This window comes from Crocodylus siamensis, chromosome 9, assembly GCF_052110815.1.
Source record: "Crocodylus siamensis isolate JL-2025a chromosome 9, ASM5211081v1, whole genome shotgun sequence".
Classification (NCBI taxonomy): Eukaryota; Metazoa; Chordata; order Crocodylia; family Crocodylidae; genus Crocodylus; species Crocodylus siamensis.
The window spans coordinates 5,273,237-5,286,087 of NC_143403.1; the positions used below are offsets into that span (position 1 = coordinate 5,273,237).

General features: G+C 42.5%; 1 protein-coding gene across 1 annotated transcript in view; it reads right to left on the reverse strand.

Moving 5' to 3' along the window:
- Positions 1–410: 410 nt before the first annotated feature.
- Positions 411–12,851, reverse strand: part of CRISPLD2 (cysteine rich secretory protein LCCL domain containing 2) — a 39,239-nt gene continuing 26,798 nt past the window's right edge. The window contains exons 14-15 of the mRNA XM_090062732.1: positions 7,144–7,277; positions 411–4,533 (exon numbers count right to left, since the gene is read on the reverse strand). Of these exons, the coding sequence (XP_089918858.1) occupies positions 4,479–4,533; positions 7,144–7,277 (189 nt within the window). The 3' untranslated portion in view covers positions 411–4,478. The remainder of the gene's footprint in view (positions 4,534–7,143; positions 7,278–12,851) is intronic.

Consider the following 12,851-nt stretch of genomic DNA (forward strand, 5'->3'; position numbering starts at 1 on the left):
CCTCCTCCCCCGACCCCAACAGACTTACCAGCTAGAGGCAGCTGTGTCAGCTGCCTGCTTCGTCTATGGCCAAATCTTTTCCAAATCAATTCAGATGGTTCAAATCAATTCAGAGCTTTTAATTAGTCTCCTGATTCGATTCAGATTCGGCAAAATCTCCTCCACATCGAATCGGCTACCAAAGCTTCACACAGCCCTACTTCCAGCTACATAGCTTTTTTGCTTAGCTCAAGCTGAAAAGAATCAAGCTTTTCATTCTGGATATCCCTGTTTCAGTTCATGGTGAGCAACCATCCCATTTGCAAGGCACTCAGTGTGACCTAAACTCAGTTAGTGCCTCCTTAACCCAAATAGGAGCCCAGGATCATCCTTCTCAATAAAACCAAAAAAAATTTTAAAAGAGGATTAAATGTTATATCCATGACTTTTTATTCCTTAAAAGTTTTATTTCACATGTAATTCAGAAACAACCAAAAAGCTATTTTACAGTTCTGCATTTAGAAAAATTAAGAGTTTTACAAACAAAAACATGGCCCTTTTAAAGATCATGCAAAAAAAAAAAAATTACAATAAACTTTTGCACAAAAGAAGTAGTAAAATACATCGTTTTTCATAGAAAAAAGCAAATATATAAACTGGCCCTAAATATTTAGAAGGCACAACCAAACAAACCTAAAGCACTGGAGACTTTCACTCGGGTGTCGGCTGAAACACTACAGACTCCCTCAATGGACACCAGTGAAGAGGCATCCTACCACACACCTGCTGGTGGAGAGACACTGAAATAAAAACGGCCTCTGCTCAGAGAACCGATTTCATTTCTCTGGAAAAGCAGCCTGGCTAATGGACACCTTTTTACCGACAGTTGTGTGACCTGACGCCCCTTGTTACCATCACCTGCGTTGACCTGGCACTGGTTAGCCAGACTTGAAAAGGCTTTTGAGGCATTGATTCGGCAAGGTGTTTAACCACATGGGCACCCTGTTTGATTTCCAGGGGATTACCCATGTGCTAAAAGTTAGGCACTTGCTTTACTACTAGGTTGAACTGGATTTCAACGGGATGTATTTGGTGACAAATAAAAAAGGACACACTGGACCTTTAAGCTGCGTTGAAGTGTATTCGACTAGGAAATGCTTTGGTCAGACAGAGGTAAAAGAAAATCTGTAAATATTTGGTTAAAAATAAGGCAAATCCCACCAAAACATGGGTGATCTGGCATATATAGTTGAATCTTTAAGTGAAGTTATGCCATTCGCACCCTACAGGAAGTGAACTCTCCTACATACTGTAGAGGCATTATTTAAATTAGTAGCACCCAGGATGTCAAAGAATGATTATGTATCAAAAACCACAATTTATCTGCTGTACAACAACATATACAATTAAAGACACACGGATTTAAATTAATACCAGTTTCTGAGATTCCAAACCAGTTGGCTGAAGAGAATTCAAGAACAGGAATATCATTTACTGCTTGTATAAAAAACATTCAGAATAGAAAGTGTTAGGCTTTCCCTTTCTTTGCTTTGAAAGAAAGCTATATTCCAAGTTATTTCGATTTTCACAAGTGCTTCCTAGCAATTCTTCAGTTCTCTTTCCCTCCCCGTCTCAGATTTCATTCATCATTTTGCAAAGTAAGTGATTACCGGGGACAGGATAACGATGTGCCGACACTCCACATCCATTGTGATGTACCACTTTGCTGAATATGAAGCAATCCGATAATGATCAAGTCAACACAAAGCCTCCCAATGGGCATTTAACTGAACCTATTCAGCTTTCCAGTTCTGCCCTCAGTAACAGAAATTGTTATTCCCCTTTGACCTGTGGGGGCCAAAGAGTCATGCTATGGTATTTCGTGGGCTTGAACTAGAAAGCCTGTAGCCATATTATTTATAGTGGACAGATACAAGGAAGCCCGACTTCTCTCACTGCCATGATGTCAAACACTTCCAACTAAGCACTTTTCTCAGATGCATTGCAGCTGTTTTTAACATCAGTTCACACAGACCAATTACTTGGCTCTCCTTACTATCTGAAGCAAATACTGCACACCTTAGAAGACCACATTAAATAAATAAAGAAAACATATTAAATTAATTCTCCATGGCCATCCCAAAGGTGGGCTTGCCGTGTGTAACTGCTAGAGACGACAGGTTTGAAATATGACGGAAGGACTTTTTCTCAATTCAAATTTTGCAGTGAAAGACAACCTCAATTATGAGGCAAACAGGTTGATGAACTTAATTTTTCTTGGTGCATTTGTGAGGTTTAAGCATTAAATGAGCGTTCAGTCTACAATGGAATTAGAATAGGTCGAGTGAAATATTTCCCGTATGCTTCATACTACAAATGAGTAACTGAGCAAAGGGGATTATATGTTCATAGCGACCAAAGAGCTAAAGGTTCTGCAACCTTCTCCATGTTAATGTGGGTATGCGTATCAAGGGAAGAAGGTATCCAGATTGCAGCCAGATTGGTCTAGAGGAAAACGCAAATCAGGACTCGTAGTAGAGGTGATATCTTTTATTAGACCAACACGATTTTTGCCAAAAAAAGGTCTTTAGCTGAAAGCTTTCGGGCACAAACACCCTTCATCAGGCATTGGATAAAAGATTGGAAAAGTTCTCCTGGGTAGAAAGGAAAGTTCATATTTCACAGGATTTCTTCGAGGGAAGAATAGATTTGTGGTTAGATCAATGCTACTGGTCTGGGAGTGTGGGAGCAACTAGTTTCAGCTATAAATCAATGATTTCTATATGATCTTAAAGAGCACATTATAACGGGCTACCTTTGGGGCTTATTTTCTATGCAAAATATTTAAACACCTGTTGGGCACATCCAGATGTGCTCTGGCATGCAGCAAATTGACCTGGGTGGGGTAGGGCTCATGGGGGCCAGCACATGTGCTGGTGCCAGCAGCCTTACCTAGGGTCCTGGGAGCCCCCCCAGGGCAGCAGCGGTGCCAAGCCTGCTGTTCAGAGCCTCACTGCCACGCAGAGCATGGCTCTGGCCAGCTAGGCTCTGTTTCTGGTGATGTACGCTGCTGCTACATGCACCATGCTGCTTTTTTTAGTAGTGAGGGTGGGGTTTTGACACTAGGATCTTCCAGTGTCCAAAAAAAAATGCCATGCCGCTAATTAGTAGCATGGCAAATGGGCTCACATGCACTCGAACGAGTTTGTGGCACTGCAAACCACACACGTACGCTTGTCAGGATGCACCTATTGGGAGGAAAATCTGAAATCACAAAGAAATGAAATTTAAAACTTTAAAAAACAAAACAAAACAACACCTTGAATGCTCACAGATATAATCATCATGTTGGAAATCACACCAACTGTATGCAAGGTCATGATCCAGCCCCCTTACATTCCATATATTTAAAGCCTCAGAACTGTACAAAATATCTCCATTAGGGTTAAAGTGAAGACGCTTTACATGGATGCACCCATGTCTAACAAAAATAAGATTAACTTTTTCTCCTTGCTAAATTACTACATATAAAACCAGCACTGCTGTATAGAACAATAAATTGCATTTAACTGTAAATAAAAAATGGTGCGCAGTATAACTTGGAGATGTGCCAGGACAGGAGCACTAATTCCTCAACTTGTTATGGGTCACCCAATGCGCTAAGCACTTGCAAATGTTTGACCAGCAAACACCAAACCCACAGTTTGGTTTTTCTGGGGTCCTCACCTTCTGGGCAGGGGGATCTTTGCCCCCTTTACATGCTTTTATACCATTTTCCAATGAATTTCAACTCCAGGAATCTTTCAGCCCTCTGCGGATGTCCTACCGCATGTGACATCATCATGTTACTTGACCTAACGCAACACATCACCAATCTAACTCAACATTTCTTGTGCACATGCTACCCTGACTAGGAAGACAAAAATGGGTTGTTCTTAAAAAAAAATTTTAAATCAAACTAACTAAACATGCTTCCAAAGAAACCATGCTCCCCACCTCCAAAAGAGCCGTGACTTTAAAACAATGTATTTCAAAGGGCCCACCCCTTGTACAATATTTCACTTCCGATTCTGCTTGCCGAGACGTACCGTCGCTGCCACATGAGCAGGTACTTTGAAAGCTGAAATACTAGATGGGGGCCCATAGAAGATTCCTATGCTGATTGAAAGTTAACCCATGCTTGCTGTGTTCATCACGCCTCTTTTAAAATGGAAAGATACACCAGTCTATTATTGCTGAATGCCCCAGGATTTAAAAAAAAAAAGACAACAAAACAAAATAATAATAATAATAATAATTATAAAACAACAACACTGAACTGATGCCATTGAGATGTGGACAGTTAAGTCAGAACTTCTTGGCGGCTTGTTCTTTTCTTCCCTGAAAGAGATTGGCTGGGAGGGTATACATGCCAGAGCAGATGCCATCAGCCGAGCGCTCCTGTGTGTCGAGATCAGCGGATCACTCTTGGAAAGGTACTCGGCAATGTCCTTGGGAATTTACTGCTTAACAGCAAAAATCCGGAAAGCCTTCCCCTCTCTAGGACTCTTCAAGCTGAAAGAGAAACAGGCCTCGTGAACCAAAGGTGGTGGTACCAGCTGCCCAGGCCAGAAAGGAAAGTGGTGGTGCCAACTTATTATTTAACCGGAACAGCATCTTTGCACAGCTTTGTCCTGAGCTGCTGAAGCACCTGGGCTCCTACGACTCCCGAGGTGGGAGGCTGTTAGACTTAAACTTCCTCACCCTCGTGCAATGCTCTGATTCAGCTCATAGCTGATTTTCCAGGCTACTTTCTGCTTTTGGTCCTCCCGTGGCTGTGATCTGCTTGCATAAATGTTTTATTCCCCAGTGCACTGAGGGAGTACATAGTAGGATAAAGAGAGAGAAAAGCTGAGAGGCAGAAATGCACTGACTCGTGCTAACGTCATGCTTTGTAACTAGCTCTTCGGGGCTCGTGTCACCTAACAAAGGGATTTGGGTCCTAACACAAGGGTGCATGGTGAACAATAAGCGGGTGTTATTGGGTGGTTCATACATAAAGGGGAACACATTTTCCAAAGAATGATTCCCCTTGCCCATTGCTGAGAAAGCTTGATATATCCTTTCAGCCCTGGTGGGGCTGAATGTCCGGATGAGGGCGATAGGAGAATTGAATCTGCTTGGATAAAAAAAGAATGGAAATAAAGATTCATATATAACCTGAACTCAGGGTTCAAAGAGGCCTCCAAGAGCTTTGACTTGTTTATTTCCAATCTGCACTTCCTGATTCCAGCTGGGATTGGAAATGAAAACCCAGAAGAAAGACAAAATTTATGCTTTGTTTTTTGGGGGGGTTTTTTTTCTGTTTTTCCTGCAGTTTGGTTGCCAATCAGGAAGTACAGTTAATCTTATGAGAAACTCTGTTCTCTACATCTTTCCAGAATATTTCGACTTCCTTGGATAGGCTAGCTTTAATTAACAAAGAGAAAAACTTTCATAGTGCTCCCTGATAAGCTAATTAATCCTCATTGTTAAGTGTCCTTCTTAGTCGGCCTAAATTTTCCTTTCCAAATCATTGCGCCATTTCCTGATATGATAAAACTTCTCCAGGGCCCAGCCACCCCTGGGTCAGCACCTGATACTTGAGTCAAATTGCACCACAGTGCCCTTTTATCTAGGCCAACATCTGTCATACAGCTAGTAAAGTTATGCTATGAGTATAATGGAGACATGAATTGAGCTTAATCCAAAAGCTTATTTTATCTGTGCATTAGTTAGAGCAAGTTAACTGTCGCCAAAAGAAACGCGGTGCTCCTTGAGACCCCGAGAGGTGTGGGACACTACTCCAAGCCCTTAAGCAAACAAACTCTGCTAAATTAAATAGACCTTGTTGTGTTCTCCTAGCTCGAGGAACATTGACCCCGATAGAATTAGGCTGCTGCATAAATAACATCTACCATTTCTTCCCATTGCTCCTTCTGGAATGCTTTGTTGCATGCTAAGACATGAATTTATTAGAGTAAAAATAGCATGGTTTTGGAATATTTCATAAGAAAAATTATGCAACAGAGATGAAAGGAATTGGGATAATGTAGCATACAATCTTTTTTTTTCCTCATCTTTGATTCCTATCCCAAAATAACCCAGGCCAGTAGGGGCCAACATTTATCACTGCAAGATGTCTGTTTCATGGCTTACATGAAATGACTCGAGGAATCAGTATTAAAGACCTAGATCTGAACAACTTCATCGTCTTCATCCCAGTTTGTGTGTTTCTCTTAAAACACAATAGGCTGAAAAGACGTGAATAAAATTATATTGGCCATGCCTCTGTTGTTCCTGTTACCAGGATAGAGATGCCATCCAAACATGGTCCTTACACGCATCCCTCTCCCACCACCATTATCGCACGCATCCCTCTCCCACCTCCATTATCGACACATCTAAATACTTCATAGTTTTTAAAGTCTTCCTCCCTACAACACACCTTTAAGACCATTATCCCAATTCTACTGATAAGGAACTGAGGGACAGATTGTGATATAGATTTCATAGATTTCATAGACATTAGGGCTGGAAGGGACCTCGGGAGATCATCGAGTCCAGCCCCCCGCCCAAAGGGCAGGAAGTCAGCTGGGGTCATAGGATCCCAGCAAGATAAGCATCCAATTTACTCTTGAAGGTGTGACCTTGGTCCTGCACCTTTCTTAACCCTGCTGCCAAACATAATCCCTGCTCGCTCACTCCCAACCCACCAATGCAGGGGTGAGGATGTTCTGGTAGCCACTTGCAAGATGCTGAGAGATGAATCTCAAGAGCAGTGGTGTCAGATACTCCTCAAGTGTCCCCATCACTTTGATCCCAGGTAAGGATCATGTGGAGTGGGAGGAAGCAGGTAGAGCTTATCTTTCGGTACTAGCCTTGAGAGTGGCACGGAGCCAGCATGAATATACCCACAGATGTAGGAAACTGAGCATGGACCTCCCACAATGAGGGTCCCCCTTGTGCATTTGGAAGCTGAGCACAGCATGTACCACTGCAAAAAAAAAGTTTAAAAAAAAACCCCGTGCTCTTTCAAAAATTAGTGACAGTATTTACTTGAATATTTTAATACGTATCATCCGCATCGCCTACTGACATCAGCATGAAACTGGTCATAAAAACTCCAAAGGAAAATGAGCCTACCTCTCAGACTTGATTCCATTCTTCAAAGAGCCATTGTAATATTTCTTCTTATCCACAGGCATCACATCCACGTAACCACCCTCCCCATTGGTAATGATCCCTGCATGCACGGCAGTTTTGCAGATACTGGAATTCTGAAGGATAAGAAGCATTTCATTTACACTGGGCTCGGAGGCCTTTTTTTTTTTTAATTGACAGCTACAAAAACAGGAAAGAAGGAGGAGAGACTTTTATGAAACAAAAGTACAGGATCATGGTTTGTCTCAGGCTGAGCGGTGAGGGAGGATGCTCGGTTACTAAAGGACAACATTCAGCAAGGCCGGCCCAGAGAGATGCAAGTCACAGGGAAGATCCACCTGCTCTCAATGGAGGACAAGCGTTTCTGTTGCTTCCCTACATGGATCTACGATCAGCAGTGGGTTCATTGGGAGGTTATCCAGAGGCTGGCTGAATCAATGGTATTTCCAGTCACCACAGCCCTATTTTACATCCAGTGCATCGTCTCAGAGTTGTGATAACCCATGTTGACCATACCAACCTTGGCCTTGTCCATATAAGAGACAACCACTTAGCATTGCTAGCAAGTAGGCCCTTAGCCAAGGCTTTGCAATATTTTGCTGGTATGAACAGCAGAGTCTTTTAATGTATTTCAGCTAAGAGGGATACATTATCATCACTGACTTGTGACGGCTGGCATCGCTTGTTCCAAAAAAGCTAAGATGAGCTTTCCTCACCACAGTTCTGATTTCTGAAGGTGCTGATAACTTGGACCTTTCCCTGGCTGTACCAAGCACTGTAGATAAACGAGTCCCTCTGAAACTCATACTCACTATGCCCCCATTGCCTTCTGTTTTCCCTTGGTTATTTTATTGTTATTTTGTCGTATGTGCAATGTCAGGCTTGCTGAAGGAACACAAACTACTAGCAAATGATGACTCAGTTCCAGAAACATCCAGGAAATAGAGTAATAGAAGAGAACACTAAGGCTCAATATAAACTTGGATGTCAACTTTGCAGAGGATTTATAGGCAGCTAGTTTGAGCAACAACAACAAAAAATTCAGCTGTGCAACAGAGGATTGAAACAGGTGAAAATCCACATACTTCTTTACCCCTAAAAAAAAAAAATCAAACTTCTACTGCAAGATCTCCAATGTCACTACGACTGCCAAAGCTGTACGTTCAAGTAGAATATATAGGCTATTGATCATGCCAACTTTTTCCAAGGCCATAAAAGGCAGGTTTTTTCCTTGTCCCCTATATATTTGGATTGCCTATCTCTTGGCAGGCTTCATGGTTTTGATTGCCAATATGGTTTTGCTTCTATATATGGTCAGGACAGCAAGGGAACACTCTGTTTGGAAGACATGCTTTGAATTTGCTCTAGTATGCAACAGGAAAGCTATAAATCTAAAATTGGCTCATAAAATTAGACTGATCTGAATCAACTGAGCAAGACCTTTTTGTGATGCTCTCCACTGGGAAACATCCTTAATAGCGCTCTTTCCAATGCATTTCTGTTTTTCTGGGACTGGTTGTTCTGCTCCCTGCTCACCTCTGACTGTTGTCCTTACATACCTTTTCCTCTAGCACCCTATTGGGTTGCTGTCCTCTGCCAAGCCAAGGTGGTGTTTTATTTTAATGAGCTGTTTATAAAACGCTTTGAAGATGAGAAGCACTCAGAGGATGAGGGAGTCGTCTTCCAAAATGCAGGACGTTATTGCTTCAGAGATCTTGCAGAAGTTAACCTGGTCACTGGCTCTTTGTCTCTGCTGGGTCTTGCTCCCCTGAACAAAATGCCAGGCTCTGGGAGCACCTCCCTTCCCGCAGAACTGGGGTCTCTGGGGCTTCCCTTATCCTGTCTCCGTTTTGCAAAGAACAGTTAGCAAACTATTGTGACTACCACAGACCTCACCCAGCATTTCACCGTCGAGTATGATGAGTCTAAAACGAAGGCCATCTCCCGCTGGAGGCCCGCCGACATGGTGCGGTCCCACTAGTGACAAAAACCAACTCTTCTCACATAAGCTTCCTCCTTCAGGAAATCTCCCCCTGCTTGACAAATGGGATTTCTAGGGAATACTCCTTTTATCTCACAAGAGAGAGCCAGTCTCTCTTTCTCATCCCCTGAACACAAATCGGACAAAGGCTTCCCTTTCAAGAGAAAGCCCTACCGTGATTGGAATAAGCAAGTTCCTCTCATTTATTTAAACACTTCCAAATGTTCCAGCATTGCAAGCTTCGCACAATTTCTCACACCATTTTGAGAAGACCCCCGCTTTTTGCAGAGCTTGCACAGAGCCTCAGAAATACTCTTCTCACCATCAGTAGCCATCAGGGTTACTATCGGTGCACCCACAAATGTATGCAGGGAAGCCCTCCAACTAAGCTACACATTTACTGGCATAAAGTGTGGGGGATGCAAAGGCTTGGAAACAGACCCGCGTTGAGCAACGCCTCTCTTACTGAAAAGACTCAACGCAGACTCTTCAAATTTCCACATCAGGAAACGAATGATTAAAAATTAACACAAAGGCCATCAACGTGTATCTACTTCTGCTTTAGCACACCATCTATGTGAGGTACACAGCCACATATTAACAGGCATCAGCAAATAGGCCCAAGAAACCATATTATGTACGAAGAAGGTGCCGGACACGTGTCGGTGGTCTATTTTTATGCATCGCTGCTCATGTCCTGCCATTGCCAAGATCCCAGAACATCTTTTTTCTACTCTGAAAATAACTTTTAGCAGAATGGCAGCACATCTGGATTTGATGACCCGGGTTTGCCTACTGTTTTCTTCCACAGTTTACCACACACCTTTTTAAGACTCGAGCAATTGCCTTCAGCAGTGCTTTTGTGGTCTTATTATTTTGCCATTGATCATGAGTACGTTGGCTGCGTTGTCTCTTTGGTTCATTTCCCCAAACAAAACTGACCTCATTTCTTATAAACATACCTTTCCCAAGCCCTTGACATCAAGCGATCTAAAATAACATTTTTATTTCTATGAGAAGAAACAGAAACGCTGTTAAAGTTGCTAATTCCCATGACGCAGAGTTTGTTGCTCCTGGGTCTTTATGAACAAGCCTAAACAGAACCCAGTTCAGTTGAACCTCTTTTGCTCATGTCACAGCTCTGTTCCTTTGATAAATGGGCTTTCACAAGCATCCTGGGATTATGCAAATATGAAAGCTCTCCAAGGTAGAAAAGAAGATTGGAAGTTCATGGAACAGGATCTGACACCCAAGCGGGAGTGACTCAATGCCACGGACAACTACAGGCTGCTTCTGTGATTAATCCCATTGCTATCAAACCATTTTGGAAGACGGCTCTTTGAACATGCTGCTAACATCATCTAAGAGCTTGCAGGCGTTTAAAAAAAAATGCATGCTTTCCTGGAAGCAGCGGTGCATTACTTTCACCCGGCTCTGCAGCATCTGCATAGATCGGATGCTTCAGGGGGACTTTGTGGTGCTTTTAGCTAAAGCTGATTCAATCAGCTTTTAGACAAAAGCACCCAAAAAGCCCCACTAAAGCACTGGATTTATATAGACACCGGGAAGTCAGGCTCAGCTAAGGCGCTGCCTCTTTTGGGCACACGTGGGGATGGCACAGGAACACACCGAATTTAAAGTAAAGCACCAGGTCTTTTTTTTTTTTGCAAATGTCTTGAGATCTCTAAAGCCAAGTACAATCGCATAGGGAAAATGTGGTTTGTCTTTTACTTGACCTCTTGACAAGATGGCAGCCTGTGACGTATCTGCCTGAGAACCAGAAAGTGCCCCCATAATGCGAACCCACCAGAAGATTAGCACGTATCTACTTCAGTTTACTGCGCACTCTGATTCTGGCTGATGTTAACTCATTGTGTCCCTTCTTGTAGGGCATATGCCTGTGGGAAAAGAAGGTTGCCTAAATTCACACTGCACTGAGTGTTTATTTTATAAGACTTCCGGGCTTTGGGGTTACCATTAGTGCAAAAAGTATTTCTACTTCAACACTCATTATTCTTGCAGTATTCTCCCTTCCCCCACTGCCAACCCTTTCTCTGTCTTTTGCTTCTCTTCTCTGAGTCATAATCACATCCCTTGACCCTTGCTATCTCTGATGACATTATCATGCCAACATAAAGGAAGTCTAAAAGGCCTTGAGCCACTGCTGATTGACTATCAGCACCAAGGAGCTTCCAACTTCTTCTCAGCCATAGATAGCTTCAACATACCTCTACCTCTACATATAATCCTGAGAGCAGACCTCCTATATATACATCCTATATACATATATAGGATCTTGAGAGGTCTGCTTTACACAGCAGCAGCATTATTACATCATGATAGTCAGGGTTCTCCAGGGAGTTGGGATGATTCACTGAAAAACATTAATTCAACCGAGTCAGGATTGATCAAACCGCATTGCACAAGATGATATATGATGCTCCTGAACTAACCCCTCTGCTAGGGACCGTTGGCCTCCTCGAGTTGCAGCCTGTCAAGATTTTGTTGCCTTTTGATTTTTAAAGTTATCCCAATGCAGTTCATGAGTGCTTCTGGTCCAGGTCACCATCTCTTCACTCACCCTGAAGTTCCTGCTGGTTATCATGCTGGGCATGCATCATGTTGCTCCAAGAACATGATGCTATTCCCCCACTTGGGGTGGCTCTATTTCAGTGATGCATGAAATGTTCCCCAGGTATAAACTTTAGAAAGTCTTGCAGAACTTTTGAGATGAAAGGAACTCCAGGAAGGTTATAGCTGATGAGTCCAATCACTCACCAGTTTTTACTGTATATTTAAATGGGCAAAGAAAATATTGCCCTAATATTTGAACAAAGTAAACTGAAAAGGGGCAAGCAATTTTAACTAGAGTTTGTTCATATGCATAAACAGCTGAAATAGCTCCTCACGGCTTCCAGGACAGCCATTTCATTGGAAGAACTGAAGAACCTAGAACGATCTTACTTGACCACGAGTCAATTTTAGGTGAAGCCACAACTGACACAATTCAAGTTCCTGCCTGTAACCATAAAGGTAAAAGGGAAAACAAGTCTACTAACCAACATCAAGACCACAACAGGCAATTCCCCACCAAAATGATTCTCTCCCAAACAACTTAGCAATTCCCATGTGGCACCATCATCAATCTGGGTATAGTCCATATAAATGAAACCTAGCTTGAAAAGACATTTTAAAACTCTCCCTCAATAGGGAAAATTTAAGAAGAGATGGTATACCCAGATGCTGATGGGTAAAAGCAATATCAGTGGCAGGACTTATCAGCCTTAGGAAGCATGCGATTGCTCTGATTGATCCTGCTACACACAAAATGATTTTCTGAAAATGAACTAATGGGAAGAAAGGCACTTGCTTTGAGTAAAGTCTCTCTGGATGACCTTCAGCAAACTGCCAACAACCAGGTGGGGGCCAGTGTATTTCTCAAGGTTTTGAAATCCTCTTTGCCTCTATCTCCACTCTGCAAAACTATACCGCACCTATATTGCCAGTGGGCTTCAGATGCACAAAATCTCCAAGAAAAAGCAAAGTTGATCCCTTTGCTGTTCATCAATATATTTTTTGTGCTATTTAACCTTTGTTCCTTCACATCAGCTGTACAGCTGTTCACAACACTAAAAAAAAGCCCAACAAACATCTGCTATTTTCACTAACACTGTACTGTCTCCCAGGTGTTTCAAAAATAATATTGTAC